The 19418-nt window shown below is 45.8% G+C and overlaps 1 protein-coding gene across 2 annotated transcripts in view; it reads right to left on the reverse strand.

The window, feature by feature from the left end:
• COLGALT2 (collagen beta(1-O)galactosyltransferase 2) overlaps positions 1 to 19418 on the reverse strand; it is an 87115-nt gene that overhangs the window by 19482 nt on the left and 48215 nt on the right. For both annotated transcript variants that reach the window (XM_074962190.1, XM_074962191.1), the window contains exons 2-5: positions 15483 to 15593; positions 9810 to 9927; positions 8705 to 8839; positions 3662 to 3866 (exon numbers count right to left, since the gene is read on the reverse strand). In XM_074962190.1, the coding sequence (XP_074818291.1) occupies positions 3662 to 3866; positions 8705 to 8839; positions 9810 to 9927; positions 15483 to 15593 (569 nt within the window). The remainder of the gene's footprint in view (positions 1 to 3661; positions 3867 to 8704; positions 8840 to 9809; positions 9928 to 15482; positions 15594 to 19418) is intronic.

A 19418-nucleotide genomic window follows, 5' to 3' on the forward strand; every position in this document is an offset into this window, starting at 1 on the left:
TCCCAGCCCTTATGCTAAAGCATGCTGTTCTCCTGGCTCTAACCGCCGGCCTTCTATGCCAGACATTGATTTCCCAGCACAGCTCTTGAAGATAAATGAAACTTGACTCCACATCATTAAGCTGACAGTCATGCTGAGTAGGAGACTGTCCTTTGAAAACATAATGAACATTCCTACTGAGTGGCTGTGATTAGGGCCTCCCCAGTGATAGGAGAGAAGTGAGTTTCTTCCTGATCAGATTTCTTTTCCAAGAAGCCCACTGAGCCCATGAAAAGCCTCTCAGTTCCCTTCTCACAGTGTCTCCTGGAGGCTGTCGCTGGATGCGTATGTCTCCTCCCCACTAATCGCTCCATTCACAAAACCTATCTTTAGGGTCCTGAAATTCCCATGCAGCCAGATCTTCAGGTAATTTGGCCTAGCTCCATTGCAGTCCATGGATCAACACGAGTATACACCAGCTGAGCATCTTATCCAGTATGCTTTGTCCTTTAGCTAGAGCTCACTGCACTGGGGCATTGTCAGATTGTCTATGGTCCTGTAACCAAGAGAATCCAGTAAACCATTGTCACAGACAGGAGAAGAGGGAAGCAACAAGGTTCTGCGAAGCATTTCAGATATCTCTTGCCTTTATCACATTATCTGTAGTCAAGTAATGTAGGCCCCCGCAGCAGGAAAAAAGAGGAAGTGAAATCTTGCAGAAACCTCTGAGCTGCACATGGATTCAAAATTACATTGTAAGCTGCCCTATGTTGCCTGAAACAGGTTCCACTGTGAAGATCCTGGGCTCATCCACATTACAATTAGAAAGGGGTTAAGCGGGATGTGAAACACAAAAAGAACTGCGGGGTTGCCCTGTTTTACTTCGTTATAAAGCAGAAAGAAAGTCTAAATAGGGCCAGCTAGAGAGCTTTTCCCGCAGGAGTTTTACATTAGAAATTCAGGGTCTTAACTATCTTCAGGACCCTATGGATGACTGGAGAAGTGGCAGGCTTATGGCATGAGAGAAACTGACTGAGATGGGAAAGTATTCAGGTGATTTAAAAATTTTTGGGAGGTGTGGGGGGGTGAAGGTTGGTGGTTTATGTTAACTTGAACACTTGGGAGAATAACTCTCTTTGTTAAAACATCAGCACCCTGCGCCTTCAATTAAGGGCTAGGGAAAACTCCCTGGGGAGTTCTCCAGCAAAAACAAGGCAGATCAGATTTGATGGTTTGATATTTCTAAGACTAAATAATTAGAAAATATTGGATTAATCTAAAGAGAGAGCGAGCACACACCTGCACAACCCCCGTTTTTTCCCCTTTCCGTGTCACCTGTAAATATACCCAGGCTCCGACATGCTCATCTGATATGGGCACAGCTACTACCATTCAGCACATCCACAAGGCAGGCATTTTTCCTAGTACAACTGCGTGTCTTTTGGACTGGCCTAGCCACACAAACACCAGGCTTGTTTCAGGTGTATTGTGGGGAAGTCTGTGCATATTACCACGTATTCGCTCACGTGCTGATGTGTGTTTTACAGGAGCCCCTGCGCTTTGGGATGTCCTCTCATACAAAGGCCTGATAGGCAGTTCCATGTACAGTGCACAAGAACTGTGCAGATTCCATTACAAGCTCGGAGACTGTGTTGCAGCCCTGCTTATAGCACACCCTGATGGCTAGGACCTGAGGGCCAGGCTCAGCCCTGGCATTAGCAGTTAACTTTGATGGGAATTTGCAGAGCTGAATTTGATCCTGTGTGTGGATGTAGAAACTGTGTGTGGTCAACCATGTTACAACCTACATACAAACTTGAAAAGAACATTGCAGTGAAACTTGGCTGAGATTCAAGTTCCTATGAATCCTGAAATTGGGTAGATTTTGTGCAATTTGAGGTTGCAGAACAAAAAGCTCAGACAGCTCTAATTATTTTCACTGATTAAATGCAGAGCCACCTGCGTTGCTGCACTTCCAGTGTTCTGACATCTCAGGAGATTTAAAAACAAGTGCTTGTTCTGTTTCATTGTGGGAGCCAGGATGTAAGGCCCCAATACAGAGCTTTTGGGGGATGTGGAGCAAAATCTGAAACTGTGGCCTCCCACCCTTCTATAAACACTGAAGATGGGCCCAGGGGTGGTAGGGTTGGCGAGTGAGCTCACCCTGCAGTGGCAGCTCTCGTCCCGTGGGGCTTGGCCCAGTTCCTCACTCCTGGGACACGGGGGTGCAGTGGTGCTCAGATTTGGCCTGGCCACCCCCTGTCATGATGGATGGGTTGCTGGGCCAAACCTGAATGATGCTGCAACCTCGTGCCCCAGGTTGCAATGCCAGTCACTCAGATTTGGCCCAGCTGTCCTTCCATCATGACAGAGGGAGGACCGGATCAAATCTGAATGATTCTGCAACCCCATGCACCAGGTTGCAACACCACACAGTTTGCAAGTCCGCTGGAGTTCCTTGGGCAAACTGCCCCCCTCCAGGTGGCCTTGTTACAGATGCACACAGGGAAAACCTGTCAGTGGGGGGAGCCTCCCATACCCAATGGCTTAGAGACATATTAGAGAAGAGCTCTGTCAGTTACTCAGCTCAGCACTTCTAACAGGAAGGAGAGAGTCAAGCAATAAGGCCATTTCGAGGATTCCTCCAAACATAATCTCAGGGAGGAGACAAGTGATGCCCAGGGAGTGAATTTTCATTTGGTGACCAGACGCTTAGCAGTACAAATCCTAGTGACTTTAACCGAGATCATGCACACAGAGCACTGTAAATCTCCACATGACAAACATACTAATCATGCTTGGTACTTACATAGCAACATCCACCTAAAGATCCCAGTGTGCTTCCCATTCTCAAAGCACTAATTAATAGTCACAACTTCCTTGTGAAGTAGGTCATATTGGTATTATTAAAGGTGGGTGAATGAATGGGTTGGTCCGTTGGTATTTTTTTGGTTGTCCATGATCCCCAAGCAGCTTGTGATCTCCTTGGATTTATCTGTGATTTGAAATTACTCAGGGAACCATGTCAACAGATAACCCTTGCCCCATCAATCATGAATGAGCTGTTCATTGTCCATAGTTTGTTACCTCTGATAGGACTCTTAGGTCACATGGTACCATTTCTGGTACCTGATTGGCGCTGAAATAGGACAGAGAAGAGGCTTGGTGCCTGGGAAAGAACAGGTGGTGAGGAAAGGGCAAGAAGAGGAGAAGGAGCATGAAGGGGAGAAGATAGAGCTGAGGCCCAATGGCAGCATAGAGCAGGCCTGGACAGCTGCTGCCCATGGCCATACTTGTTCTGTGGATTAAGGTCTCTGAAGCTGTCAGTACAGCTTCATACAGGAAAGTTAAAGGGATGGAATAAGGGAGAAGAGGGGAGACAGTGGTCACTAGAATAAAAGACTTCAGGCCATTCAGAAGCAGCCTTAAAGTTAGTCACAGTCAGGCACAGCTGTGTAACAACCAAGAGTCCAGAGAGGAGACTCCCAATTTAAAAAAGGTTTCTGAGAAATACAATCGCAGAAAAACACATTGACCAAATGTTACTAAAGTCTGCTGCGTTTTAGGGATGTAAGTGAGGGTAGAATTCAACCCACTGCCTTTAAGTATTAACCTCTGAACTGAAGGGAATCTGCACATCTCCACCGATCAGCCTTCCCAGCCTGTGAGCTCACCAACATACCTGCCTGGCGGCTTGAGAAGGCAAAGACAATGATGTCATCAAAGGTCCAGGTGTAGTCCTGGTGTGGGGGGTAAAACATCAGCTTGTCTGAGGCCTCTTTCCTCAGGTCAATGAGGAACGTGGAATGAACCATCGGGACAGCAAAACAGCCCAACCTCTTCCATTCCCTGATCAGGGAGTAATCCGGTGTCTTTCTGTAATAGCCCTGAAATGCAAAGAGCCAGCACTTTATTACTGTGAGACATTTCAAATGACTAGCCTACTGACTCTTTTCAAGAGAGCCTGACCGGTGCCAAAATCCCACGTCCTCTCATTCCCAATCTTTGGGGCTGTTTGACATCTGCACTTGGAACTGAATTTCCCAAATTGCTCCACTCTTTCTAATGGGCTGACCCAAACCCCTGGATACAAGTACCCCCAAACCTTACAGCATGAATCCATCTTCCCTTTTCAGCAGCTAACGGAGACCTGAGCTGTACCACCGCAAAACTCCTGGGCGGAAAAGCTTCGAAGCCAGCCTGGCCAGGTATTTCTCCCTGACTCTCTAAAACCTACATTTGCACACACATCTCCAAGACTAATCCTGCAAGGTGCTGAGCACCCTCAACTTCCACTGAAGTCAATGGGACAGGAGGATACTAAGCAGCTCACAGTATCAGGCCCTTTCACAGCGATCCCCTTAAACATCAAATCCCCTTTCTGTTGCAGAGCTGTCAGACAGACACAATGCTGGTCTTGATGCTGCATCCATTGAAGTCTATGGGAATTTTCCCATTGTCTCAATAGCAACTAGAACAGGCCTTTTGTCACAATGGGACAGATTCCTCCCACTAGAAACTGGGTGTGCTCAATTTGTCTTCTTCCTGCATCTCTGGGCTAGCTGTACCAGAGGGTGGATTCACTCCAGGGCACTTGGAATTCCAGGGGGCTTCACCAAAGGAGTTTGCCTAGGAAAGGTGCTTGATTACCATATTACTGTGTTCCCCTCCCAGGTGGACCTTTCATCATTGTGGGCTCACAACCTGGGTTGTGGTGGCTTAAATCTGGCCTTTGCCCGTGTAATGCTACTAACACAATCAGTGATGGAAATAACGACCTAATACTCAGGCTGAGGCAGTCCTAATACATTGATCAGATGGCTGAACAATGACAAGGACTGGTGTGGATCCATAGCAAATTCTGATCTTCTTAAAATGAAATAATAATCATAAAATAAAACAACAACCCTAATTCCTGAATGTTCCACAAGTATCCCAGCAACAGACGGAAGTTGAGCAAACATCTTACAGTGCCTTTTCTCTCGCTCTGCATATAAGTTGTGCATCATCAGGAAAGGCTCCAGCTGTCAGTTTTGCTGCCAAATAGTTATTTTCCTGACAAGTTAGATGTTGTGCTCTGCACTTGTTGCTGCTGCACCCTGCTTTTCAATACATGTTCTAGCTGCTATTCCTGCACTAGTCCCCAGAAGAAAACGGACCAGAAGGAGTGTGAAACTGTTCGGCTAGAAGTGCAAAAACTAGGAGTGGCCAGGAAAAAAAAAGTGGATGTTTTGTTTTCACTCTAACCATTATTTACCAGGAAGTCTGTAGATCATATTTTCATCTTGTTTTTCTTTTCTTTACTGTCTTTTCGCAGCTAACATCAATAATGATGGAAAACTGGAAACTTGTTGTCAGAGTTGTAGCATTCTGTGCCAAATCCTCTGCTGGTGGAAACTGGCTGTGATCTATTAAAGTCAACCGAGCAATGCTGATGTCAGCTGTGAATCTGACCCCTTCTTTCTGAAGGCTTAAAGGGATGCTACCACCAGCATTCTCATGCATTTTTAAACTTTCTTTATCCATACGTTTACTAATAACAATTCCTAATAGCAAACTAAAGAATTGAAGAAGTTTAGGATGCTATCCTGCCATTTTTTACTTACATCAGTAGTCTTTAGTCTGGCCTGTCATTGGGAGAATAAGGAGTTGCCAGATTGGCCACAGAGTAAGGAAGAGCAGGAAGTTCTTTCTACACTTCTTTTCCCTATAGCACCAATAAAATTAATAATGAATTTCTGGATGGCTCTTCAAAATATTAAAACGAAGAGTTGGGTAAGGGCAGGAGTATAGAATTAGAGATATTTATATGTATGAGTCAGAGCAATTAAAGAACCTGAAATTAAATGATCTTCTCTGGATCTGAAGATGTTTCTGTTTAATTAATCCTCTTGCAAAACTCATTTACAGACAAGGAGACATTTATCAACTTTGGAATCTCTCAATCTCCTTATGGCCCTAAAAATATAATAATTTCTAGAGTGTGCAATATTTTTGTTAGTAATATATACCAAAGTATAGATAGGGAATAAATTATTAGGAGTGCCGTGAACAGAACAGGGCTTGATTCTCCTCTCTAAATCAGTTACTGGAATACGGCACTGTATAAATCTAGTCGAAGCGCAAGGAGACATGCTCACACAATGGAGTAGTGTATGGAGAAGAGTAAATTCTTAATTGATTTGTGCCAGAATACTGGAAAACCCAGGCTAAAATTATGTATCCGTGGTATTTAACTTCATCCAGATTACACAGAACACAAGGAATCACCTCCCATAGACATCAGTGCAGCTGCGGGTGTACTGGTGTTTTCTTATGTACTTGGTGGGATTGGGCCATTACACAGCATTTTTTGGTTACAAACAGCCTCACCCATAAAACATGATCAGTCTTCTCAGGATTTCGCCCTTTCTACATCCAGGCTATACGCCACTTGGAATAAATGGGGGAGGGAAAGCTTCACTGCTGTCGTTTGACGATAACACAAAACCAGCACTTCAAAATGTTGATGACTTTGAACACTGTAATGTCCACTTGGGGTCAGCTCCAAGAACCCCAGGGAGCAGCAGCCAAGTTCTCTGACGTCTACAATAATGGATGGCCGCTGAGTTAACTCTGCTCTTGTCTCTCTATTTCCTTCCTTCATATCAGCCCCACCTGTCTCCGCAGGCCTTCATGCTCCTGGCTGATTAATGAGAACTCTTCCCCCCCCCACCCCCAACTCCCCCCCCCCACCACCACCACCACACACACCTGCTTATTGTTCCTCTGAGATCCCAGCCCTTCAGGAGTATTCAGAGAGCCACCTAGTCCCACATGGATAAAAACCCTCATAATCCCCAAGCACATCCCCACCCACCCCAATTGTCCTCTGCCTGCCATGCCAAGACTCTAATGGCTTTTGCAGCTGGTTGACCCCATGCTGCTCCCCACCAGGAAGCAGGAGAGCAGGACCCAGCAACAGAAGGAGGTGGGGCAAGGCTCAGAGGCAGAGGAAGGAGGAAAGATTCCAAGCCAGAGAGAGTCAGAACAGCACTAGCTCAGGAAAGGATTCCCTAAAAGCTTTCCCTCCCCCATTTATTCCAAGGATCCTGAAAAACTGACCGACGCGTCCCCTGATTTACCTCCAGGGTCTCCTACCATAATGAGGTATGCAACTCTGCCCCTGAGGAAGGAGCAAGCTTAGGTGGCTGCCTAATGCTCAAATCAGCCTGATTTGCATCCGAGGTGGAGCAGCATCCCTTCAGAATAGAGAGCAGCCTGCACTGCTAGGCAACTCAGGAGGACAGCAAAATTGACGTGGGCCCCACAGCATCACAGGCAAATGTGGGGTGAGTGAAGCCCTGTTGTAATAACTCGGCCAAATGGGGTGTGAGCAGAGCCCTATTGTAATAACAGGGCCTCCAAATTTACCCTAATAGTGAGTTTACTGTCAAAAGGATGCAAAAGTTCTTAAGACATCACAACAACCTATAATAACAAAGTTTATGGGAAAATGTATGAAAACCAGAGAGAGAAAGAGAGAGAGAGACTGAATTAGTCCAGACAAAAAGGGCCTTCTCATATGGTTTACAGACTGTCTTAAAATCATGCTCGGTAGAAACAAGAAATCAATGAACCAAAATTGGCATGTCAGAAACTAGGCCTAATTGGTGGACAAAATAATGAGGAGATGGACTATTCCACCCGTCACTCCCTTTTTGGGTCTTTAAAGAAAGAGACTTTGGTGGGGAGAATATGGAAGAAGAGATGGCAGCTACTGGAGCGAGCTTCACCATCATAGCTGCCAACCCTCCCGTTTCCCAGGTCCCTGGGTCTCCATCACTTTGATCCTGAGATGTCCTGACCAGACCAAACTAAAGAGAGAGGGAGCCAGATAACATCACCACTTTTACCAGCTCCAGCTGAACCCTAGAGACCACCTGGGATGAAATGGGATTGGACTGCAGCAGCAACAGCAGCAGAATCTCCATCTCCGCTCAACTGCCTTCTTCTTTTTTCCCCAAAAGGCCAGTTATCGCCATCTCTGATACCATCGAAGGCAGTGGTGGGCAACCTGCGGCCCATCAGGGTAATCTGCTGGTGGGCCGTCAGACAGTTTGTTTACATTTGCATGGCCGCCTGCAGCTCCCAGTGGCCACGGTTTGCCATTCCCAGCCAATGGGAGCTGCAGGAAGCAGCACGGGCTGCAGGGACATGCTGGTCGCCACTTCTCACAGCTCCCATTGACCGCGAACAGTGAACTGTGGCCACTGGGAGCTGCAGGCGGCCGTGCAAATGTAAACAAACTGTCTTGCGGCCCACCAGCAGGTTACGCTGTGCAGTCCATGGGCCGCAGGTTGCCCACCACTGATCTAAGAGATGGTCAAACAAGAGGGGTTTACTTCTAAAACTCTCTCCAGCTCAAGAGAAAGGGAACAAGGGTTGTTGTTAAAATGAAAGCCTCACTTAACACTTTACATTTCAAATGCTTTAACTGTTTTTCCTTCTTTTTTGTATTTTTAATAAACAGTTAAAAGGATTTTTAATGGTGTGTTTGCCATGGTGGCTGAGATCACTGTAGACCAAACACCAAATCTTGTTTAATGCTGGACAGTAACGGGGTTATGTTTACATCTTTGGGCCCCTATATTCCACCTAAATTAATACAACACTCCAGAGAAAGCTCACACATGAGGCAGCCCCCTCAACGCTGTTCACTAACCCCACTGAAGATGTGACTTGCCTGAGGGGAGATGCCACACCAGAAATTAGAATAGAGAGAGCGAGACTCCAGCATTGGTGCCACCACGGTCTTGTTCTCTGCTATCATCAGGTTCAGGGTCTCTGGATTGGTGAGCAAGTTATCTGCGTCTACAAACTAGAGAAGGAAAAGGGAGAAAGGACTTTTTCAACACCAGATAAAGTAATAAACTTTTACAATGTCCCTTCCTAGGGGAGGCAGTAGTTGAATGGCTCACGAGATTAGCAATGGGCTAGGGACACTTTTGCCTCTAAGTCACTGGTCTGAATCCAACCTAGGTTGACAGTAACTGTAAGTTGTTACCATCTCATGGCTACTGAGAGCCCGTGTGAAAGGCGTTGATGGGCTCAGTCTATTTCCCAGTGGACAAGCATCCACTATAAAAATACCACATCCAGCAGTGGCACTAATTAGCAGCTTCTGTGGAAAGGCCACTAAATGGGAAGAGAGACTGAGCTTACTTCTTCCCCTAAAGGAGACCATGGGGGAGGCTTGCACTGCTAGCGCCCATGCTGGATGTTATGTGCTATGTGGAGAGATAGCAGCAGTGGTTCCTGAGACCAGACACACCCCACCCTTTTGGAGTCTGATACAGCAAGATGGTGATCACTGCTGTAAAGTGGCTCGGATCCCACCCTTCCATGCTGTTCTGCCAAACTTCTTTTTGGTGTCACCAAACTTCACTGATAGCCAGCAGGATTCTAAAAAGGGCACCCAGCACCAGCAGGACTACATTCCCCGGCAAACATAGTCCGGTCTCTGTGGGTGGATCCTTGGGCCCATGCCGAGCCCCATTATACTCAGCGGGGCTCTGCACATAGATCTAATTGCAGTACTGGCGCCTCATACACACAGTCTGTTGCTGATCAGATCAGCTGATGCCACAGGTGTTTTTCAAGCCGAATTCAGAGCAAACAAAGAGCTCTTCTTTTAGAAGGGAGGAACTTTTGGCAGCCATTTGGGGGACTCATCAGAGTTCAGAGATGGTTTGTTTCTGCCCACTTCCCCCACTCCGAGCATGGCTGCAGAATGACTGCCTGAAAATGTTCTGCCCAACTGTAGTTAATAAACCAAACCTCTGTTTTACCATGATGTAGTCTGACCACTTTTCTCTTGCAGTTCGCAGAGCTGCCTGCCTGAGTTTCATCACATGGGTAAACCTGGAGCTCGGCCAGTGTTTTGGCCCAATTTCATCAGGGTAAGACCTATGAAAGAAAAACAGTTACTGTCTTCTGGCCTCGTCCATGCTGCAGCACCCCTGGTCATTACATTGCCCTTCTGACTTCAGCATAAAAGGAAAACAGACAGTCACCTCAACTGACCCAGGTGGTAGGAGACCAGAAATAAAAAGGCAGGTTCTGAAGAAAAGTGATTCCAAGTTTATTCCTGGAGTTTGTACACAAGGCTGTAAAGAACACACTGTGCTACAGTGTTTCCTGCCTCACACATGGCTATAGTGAAAAAGGGGTGATGTCAAAAACAGCTTCTCATTCAGTAGGCCAGATGCTCTGCTGGTGTAAACCAGTGTCATTCCACTGAAGTCAGTGCAATGATGTTGATTTATACCAGCTGAGGATCTGACCTCATATAGCCACTCCCTGCTAGATATTAAGAGTCACATCTGTTCACATTACTCCCCTACACCCAGCAGAGCCAACACAGCTCATGGAGAGCGATCTGGATTCTTTCATGGCTTGTACCTCATTAGCCATTGTTACCTAAGGCCCCATCCCAACAAACTAACACTTAACACTGAACTTAATGGGACTAATTTTGTGAGTCAAGTTACACATGTGCTTAATTGTTCTGAAGCTTGGAGTTTGTGTTCTGATAGCAGAATCTTCCTTACTGATGAGGATATGGGAGGGAGAAAGAAAGAAACCCAGGGCCAGATCCTCAGCTGATATAAACAGATCAGACTCCGTGATCTCAACAGAGCTGTGCTAATTTACAACAGTTGAGGAACTGGGTCTGAAAAATTCATATTCACTAAAAAGCAAATTTTTTTAAAAAAACCTAAAGGAGGAAGTTTCCAAGATTAAAATTTAAAAAGGCCAGTTGAAAGAGGATTGTTATTGAAAATTAAGCAAACACTGCCCTGCTGGATTTGCAAGACAAACACCAGAGCACTATGTTGGGGAATAAGACCCTGAATGAGAAAGTGATTGCATACAAATGTGAATTCGGTGTCCTTGTAAATGCAAAAAAGTAAAAAAAAAAAAGACAGCACAAAGGATGGAAATTAAATTAGATTTTTAAAAATCCTCTCACTTTCATAATCTGAAATCTTGTTAATAGGTGAAGATTTTTATTCTTTAATATGGATGTTAAAAAAGGTAGGACAAAAAGTAAAGACAAGTAGTAATGGGTTTAATCAGCAGCAAGGGAGATTTAGGTTAGATGTTAGGAAAAACTTTTTAACTCTAAGGTTAGTTAAGCTCTAGAATAGGTTTCCAAGAGAGACTGTAGAATCCCCATCATTGGAGGCTTTTAAAAACATGTTGGCCAAACACCTGTCAAGGATGGTCTGTGTTTAAGTGTTTCTGCCTCAGTGCAGGGGCTTGGACCAGATGACCTCTCGAGGTCCCTTCCTGCACTACATTTCTATGATCTTCTTTAAACTCAACAGTGTCCCTGTAAGTACCAACTTAAGTACTATGACGGAGAATGGTTTAGAAGAGTCATCTGAGGGAAGGGACCGGAAGGAAACTCCATTGACCGGAAGGCATGGAATGCACTGTCCTAGGGATGGGGGTTCCACGACCACCACTCCCAAGAGGAGGAGACGGGTGGTGGTGATCGGGGATTCCCTCCTAAGACGGACAGAATCATCCATCTGCCATCCAGACTGGGAAACTCGAGAAGTGTGCTGCTTGCCTGGAGCTAGAATTCAGGATTTGATGGAATGTCTGCCAAGACTAATCAAGCCCTTGGACTGCTACCCCTTCCTACTCCTCCATGTGGGCATCAGTGATACTGCCAAGAATGACCTTGAGCGGGTCACAGCAGACTACATGGCTCTGGGAAGAAGGATAAAGGAGTTTGAGGCGCAAGTCGTGTTCTCGTCCATCCTCTCTGTTGAAGGAAAAGGCCCAGGTAGGGACCATCGAATAGTGGAGGTAAATGCGTGGTTACACAGGTGGTGTCAGAGAAAGGGCTTTGCTTCGACCATGGGATATTGTTCCAGGAAGGAGGATTGCTAGGAAGAGATGGAATCCACCTAACAAAGAGAGGGAAGAGCATCTTCGCAGGCAGGCTTGCTAATCTAGTGAGGAGGACTTTAAATTAGGTTCACCAGGGGATGGTGACTTAAGCCCGGAGGTAAGTGGGGAAATGGGATACTGGGAGGAAACACAAGGATAAAGGTGAAACCAGGGAGGCCTCCTGATTTATACTGAGAAAGTCGGGCAATCGGCTGGTTATCTTAGGTGCCTGTACATGAACACAAGAGGCCTGGGAAAGAAGCAGGAAGAATTGGAAGTCCTGGCACAGTCAAGGAACTATGATGTGATTGGAATAACAGACCTGGTGGGGTAACTCACATGACTGGAGCACTGTCATGGATGCACATAAACTGTTCAGGAAGGACAGGTGGGGGAGAAAAGATGGAGGAGTTTCGCTGTATGTAAGGGAGCAGTATAATTGCTCAGAGCTCCAGTATGAAACTGGAGAAAAGCCTGTTAAAAGTCTTTGAGTTAAGTTTAGAAGCGAGAGCAACAAGGGTGATGTTGTGGTGGGCATCTGGTATAGACCAGCAGACCAGGAGGATGAGGTAGACGAGGCTTTCTTCAGACAACTAACAGAAGTTTCCAAATCACATGGGAGACTTCAATCACACTGACATCTGCTGGGAGAGCAATACAGCAGTGCACAGACAATCCAGGAAGTTTTTGGAGAGTGTTGGGGACAACTTCCTGGTGCAAGTGCTGGAGGAACCAACTAGGGGCTGAGCTCCTCTTGACCTTCTGCTCACAAACAGGAAAGAACTGGTAGGGGAAGTAGAATTGGGTAACAACCTGGGCAGTGGTGACCAAGAGATGGTCAAGTTCAGGATCCTGACAAAAGGAAGAAAGGAGAGCAGCAGAATACAGACCCTGGACTTCAGAAAAGCAGATTTTGTCTCCCTCAGGGAACTGATGCCCAGGATCCCTGGGAGGCTAATATGAGGGGGAAAGGAGTCCAGGAGAGCTGGCTGTATTTTAAAGAAGCCCTATTGAGGGCTGAGGAACAAACCATCCCAACGTGCAGAAAGAATAGTAAATATGGCAGGCGACCAGCTTGGCTTAACATAGAAATCTTTGGTGAGCTTAAACACAAAAAGAAAGCCTACAAGAAGTGGAAACTTGGACAGATGACTAGGGAGGAGTATAAAAATATTGCTCGAGCATGCAGGGGTATAATCAGGAAGGCCAAAGCACAATTGGAGTTGCAGTTAGCAAGAGATGTGAAGGGTAACAAGAAGGGTTTCTACAGTTATGTTAGCAACAAGAAGAAGGTCAGGGAAAGTGTGGAACCCTTACTGAATGGGGGAAGCAACCTAGTGACAGATGATGTGGAAAAAGCTAAAGTGTTTTTTTTGCCTCGGTCTTCACAGACAAGGTCAGTTCCCAGGCTGCAGCACTGGGCAGCACAGTGTGGGGAGGAGGTGAGCAGCCCTCAATGATGAAAGAACAGGTGAAGGACTATTTAGAAAAGCTGGACATGCACAAGTCCATGGGTCTGGATCTAATGCATCTGAAGGTGCTGAGGGAGTTGGCTGATGTGATTGCAGAGCCATTGGCCATTATCTTTGAAAACTCATGGCAATCAGGGGAGGTCCCGGAAAACTGGAAAAAGGCTAATGTAGTGCCCATCTTTAAAAAAGGGAAGAAGGAGAATCCGGGGAACTACAGACTGGTCAGCCTCACCCCAGTCCCTGGAAAAATCATGGAGCAGGTCCTCAAGGAATCCATTTTGAAGCACTTGGAGGAGAGGAAGGTGATCAGGAACAGTCAACATGGATTCACCAAAAACAAGTCATGCCTGACCAACCTGATTGCCTTCTATGATGAGAATATGGGGAAATGGCTCTGTGAATATGGGGAAAGCGGTGGATGTGATACATCTTGAATTAAGCAAAGCTTTTGATATGGTCTCTCACAGTATTCTTGCCAGCAAGTTAAAAAAGTATGGATTGGATGAGTGGACTATAAGGTGGATAGAAAGCTGGCTAGATCATCGGGCTCAACGGATAGTGATCAATGGCTCGATGTCTAGTTGGCAGCCGGTATCAAGCGGAGTGCCCTAGGGGTTGGTCCTGAGGCCGGTTTTGTTCAACATCTTCATTAATGACCTGGATGTTGGGATGGATTGCACCCTCAGCAAGTTCACGGATGACACTAAGCTTGCAGGAGAGGTAGATACGCTGGAGGGTAGGGATAGAGTCCAGAGTGACCTATACAAATTGGAGGATTGGGCCAAAAGAAATCTGATGAGGTTCAACAAGGACAAGTACAGAGTCCCGCACTTAGGATGGAAGAATCCCATGCACTGCTACAGGCTGGGGACCAACTGGATAAGCAGCAGTTCTGCAGAAAAGGACCTAGGGGTTACAGTGGACGAGAAGCTGGATATGAGTCAGCAGTGTGCCCTTGTTGCCAAGAAGGCTAACGGCATATTGGGCTGCATTAGTAGGAGCATTGCCAGCAGATCGAGGGAAGTGATTATTCCTCTCTATTTGGCACTGGTGAGGTCACATCTGAAGTATTGTGTCCAGTTTTGGGCCCCCCACTACAGAAAGGATGTGGAGAAATTGGAGAGAGTCCAGCAGAGGGCAACCAAAATGATTAGAGGCCTGGGGCACATGATTTATGAGAAGAGGCTGAGGGAACTGGGCTTATTTAATCTGCAGAAGAGAAGAGTGTGTGTGTGTGTGGGGATTTGATAGCAGCCTTCAACTACCTGAAGGGGGGTTCCAAAGAGGATGGAGCTAGGATGTTCAAAGTGGTGGCAGAAGGCAGAACAAGAAGCAATGGTCTCAAGTTACAGTGGGGGACGTCTAGGTTGGATATTAGGAAAAACTGTTTCACTAGGAAGGCGGTGAAGCACTGGAATGGGTTACCTAGGGAGATAGTGGAATCTCCATCCTTGGTGGTTTTTAAGGCCTGGCTGGACAAAGCACTGGCTGGGATGATTTAGTTGGGGTTGGTCCTGCTTTGAGCAGGGGGTTGGACTAGATGACCTCCTGAGGTCTCTCCCAACCCTAATCTTCTATGATTCTATGGTTCTATGATTCTACGGTTCTATGATTCTAAGTAAATGATAGTTTGCCTCAAGATATCCTTCCTGGGGCTTGCACTAATTCCCTGGATGGAAAAGTACTGAATATTGAAAGCCAGGAACAGAGTTTTGACCAGGGTTGGGGAGATGGAGCATGTTTCCCTGAGTCTCCTGGAAAATAAGGAACCAATCTTTAATTCATTGTACCTTTCATGGAGAATTTTGAGTGTGCAAGGAAGGCAGGCTCAGATGGGAAATGACTGAATAGAACTGCTTTCTGCTGATAGGTCCCCATCAGCCAAAGTCCTTAACTTTAAACACATGAGTATTCCCCCTGAAGTTAAAGATGTGCTGAAGTGCTTTGCTGAGACAGGGCCTTAAAGAATCTGAATGTAAATCGTGCAACAATCATTTGTTTAAACCACCATTGGTTTAAAGATTTCTATAATCTTGATATTGAAACCCGCAAACCATTCAGGAAATCACTGGCCATGATACTCACTGAGGCTCCTCCATAGGCCTCCACTCCACATAGTGATACAGTTTTTGCACATTCTTCAGCCACTCTCTGAGGATCTCTGTGGTGTTATCAACGTTATGGTCAGTGGCTGCCCTGGAGAAATAAGGGCACAAAGAATCCCATTAACGTAGCATCTCAATAGCAGGCACAGGCTGGACAGGGTAAGACCAAATTCTTTCTCGACAAAGAAATGCCCTCAAATGGGCGGACATACATTGTGTATAAATAGTAAAGTGCACCTGTATGTTGGCTGGCACCCCTATAACTCCTCCTGCCCTAACGCAGGACACATTAGGCCTGCCAAGAGCTCATATAATCTGCATTGGGAGTGTATGTATAGTTCCAAATCCTGGCAAGAGACATACACACAAATCCATGCAACCATCCCTTAGGATTTCCCTCGTGGGATTGTGTCTCTGCAGCACCTGTCCGGGTATGTCTACCCTGCAATTAAAAACTCACAGCTGGCCCGGGCTAAAGGCTCAGACTCCGCAGCTGTTTAATTGCAGTGTAGACATTAGGGCTCAGGCTGGAGCCCTGGATCTAAGACCCTGTAAGGTGGGAGGGTCCCAGAGCTCAGGAGTCCATAGGAGAAGGCCAGCGGCTTCTTCAACTGTTTCTGCCACCCACTTTTCTGAGGTTGCATGTGTGCTCCCATGTTGCAAGAATCAGGTATAAAAAAAACCCCAACTGGAATCAAATCTCAGCAGGGTGGATTCAGCCCTTCATGCTCCCTAAGATGAGCACCACTCTATTTCCAAATGCAATTTGCTATGATTGGGTCCTTTGCAGGAAACCTTACAGACTGGAGTCCTGACAGATTCACAGTAACATTAAGGATCCCACAGCACTTTTCCTAAGAGCTGGGATTTGCCCACTGGCATTGGACAAAATATTCCCTATCCTCACAGCCATGCAGCGTGCTGAGCACTACCGTGGTCCCAGAGGCAGACACATTTCAGTGGCACTGTACTGGGTAGATCCTCAGTTGTGTAATTTAGCATAGCTCCATGGACTTCACCCTGTTGAACCTTCTAAGGATCTGTGCCCTCCATATTTAATTTGTGCAGCTCTTTGAGCTCTTTCAGGACAAGGTCTTAGGTATTTTTTCTTACAATATTATATGATCTTATGAGACATAAACAGGGTCTTATTCTCCTCTTGTTTACACTGGTTCCATACCAGTGAAGCTTTTGTCTCCAGGGGATTTACCTGGTTTGAGTGAGAGGAAAATCAAGGATACAGACTTCTGTAATTATTGCTAAATAAGCTGAAAAAGAATTAAATAGCCTCAGGACAGTATTATTTACTTATGGGACATTTATTCCTGAAGAAAGAAAGAAAGAAAGAAAGAAAGAAAGAAAGAAAGAAAGAAAGAAAGAAAGAAAGAAAGAAAATGAATTAGCCCAGTGCCAGTCCTAGGAGTCTTATTGGTGCTCCTGGTTGCCCACAATGAATATAAAAAGCCACGGCCTGTAACAGAAGAAAGTAGTGGTTTTAGCCAGCTGCACCAATAACTTCAAGGGTTGTCTAACATTTACAATCCACATTCCTAAAACATCAGGGCACTCTTTTTAGTGTCCCTGCATTAGCAATCATTTGTGTTGCAGTAGCACTTAGGAGCCCCAATCGTGGGACAGGACCTCATTGTACTAGGCACCGTATAGACAGAACAAAAAGACATGTCTTCCCCAAAGAGCTTCCAAGTGTGCCTCCCATCACGTTTTACAAGACCCTAGTTAATCATGATGACGGGGGAGGTTTTCAAGGGAGAGTTAGGCACACAACATGCTCAAGACAGGTTGGGTAGGTACCTAACTCCCCTTTGTGCCTTTGACAACATCCCCCAATTTTTCTATCCTGCTGATTACATGGAAAGGAGAAGGAGAGGGTTTGCTTGTAGTTTGGAGAGGGGAGTTGAAGCTCTGGCTCTGGTGTCGGGCCAGATCCTTTATTACTCTGGGGATGCTCTCTCATATTACGCCAACGCCGAGTGTGGACTCTTTCTCCACTCAGCCCTGAGAACTACACAACCCCAAAATGTCAGCATCATGGGGAGAGCAAAGTGAAGGAATAGGAGGAGATTGAGACAGTCATTAACAAAGGAAAAGCAATTTCCTTTAAAAATAATTAATATGAGGGAATGTTCCCTTTGCCAGATGTTGATCTACAGACATGAGGACTGTTCTTGGCGGTTGGAAAAGCAGCTCCCCCTGGGAATGAAATGCTGACTAGCTGAACAGACGTCCTTTTGGGTTAAGCAGACAGACACATAGGCTGTTTTTTTACAGAGTTACAGCAACTCTCCCATTAGCAGCTAGTTCACACTTATATCAATAGTTCCTCCTTGCTTGTTCCAGTCCAAGCATGGAGACAGAAGTCTGATCATACTGTCTGTTAGTGTAGAGATGCAACTGCAGGAGCCTATGGGAATTCTACAGTGAGCTCCATACCTGTCCTCATTTTTAAGAGAGACACAGCGCACACAGACTACATGTTCAGCATGCAGTGCTCCGGGTTGAGCCAAGATGGAGCACTTTTTGAAAATAAACACTTGACTTGTGCTACACTAATTTCTGGAGTCTTTCATAAAACACTGCAATCAACACAAACACCAGTTTATGTGACAAAAAATGTATTTGTGATCTCAGTCCAGTTCTACTGGACAAGCGTCCTTTTCACAAAAGCCTCCATAAAAAGCTGCACTAGCTGGCACTCGCCAAAGGGAGGCTGAGGGGTGAAATGGAATGGAAGCTGGTGGAATCTCTAGGTCACCAGAGAGGTCACTAGAGGGAAGCCTGGATAGCTGGAGCCTATGCTGTACCTACTCTGTGGGTTAGGGGCTAAATCCTGTTCCCACTGGAGTTTTGCCAGTGACTTCACTGAGACAAGGATTTGGCTCAGATAAAGGATTTCAGTCTCCAGGTGTGTCCATCCAGTGGTATTTATAAGCCTTAAACTCTCAAACACAACAAAGTTAGTCACTTCTTGGATCACACATGCTCGGTGACTAGCAATTTGGCAAACCTTTACTTTTTCCAGTTTAGAGCTTCGAAAATAGGCCATTCCCAACAGCTATTTTTGTTATTGTTCTCAGAACTATTTACATTTAACACCATTAAAAGTCGGCATTCACCCATTGTTTCCATACAGTGGTATCTTACAGCAGCAGTATGCATCTGTCCTTGGGATAAGAAGTGACTGTGATGTCTCCAATATTGCTGTCTGGAAACTGTGGGGAAATGTTGACTATTTTATGACAACGATTGCATAAAAACCAAACAAAACACCAACCCAAGTTTCTACTGCAGCCATGTGCACTGAGCTACGAAAGGAGTGTCATGATTTCCCTTACAAACTCTGCTTTTCTGTAATCACACGGACAATCTCTGCCACAGTCACCTTTCAGGGGAGAATCGGACATCCAGTAGGTTGCAGATTGGTAATACAATTCAGAGCCTTTTAACCTCAACTCTCCAATTCTAACTTAGAGGTTACTCTCTCATTGTTTTCCGTGGCATAAGGGAAAGGAGTCTGATAGTCTCAGTCCAATTCCAAGATCACAGAGGTGTCCACATCACGAAAAACACCACCATCATTTGCTCCCTAACTGGCTGTCTGAGGTGGTGCACTGAACAGCCATGGAGAAAGGGCTATACTCTCCCCTACAGAAATGGTTCCTGCCAGAAGAGGGTTGAGGCACATTGACAGGGCAATGTGTGAAAAGTGTATGCTGTACTTGGCCTGTCTAGACAAACATGGACTAATTTATTATAATGCTCTGTGGTGGTGCAGGGATAAATGCAAGTGACAGAGGACTCATTGTGAGGATGCACAGTTTCACACTAGCCAGTCCTGACGCTTCGGTTACACACAATATTCTCCACTGTAGAGGAGCCTTCTTTGTGCTCAAACTAT

Source organism: Natator depressus, chromosome 8 (genome assembly GCF_965152275.1).
Source record: "Natator depressus isolate rNatDep1 chromosome 8, rNatDep2.hap1, whole genome shotgun sequence".
NCBI lineage: Eukaryota > Metazoa > Chordata > Testudines > Cheloniidae > Natator > Natator depressus.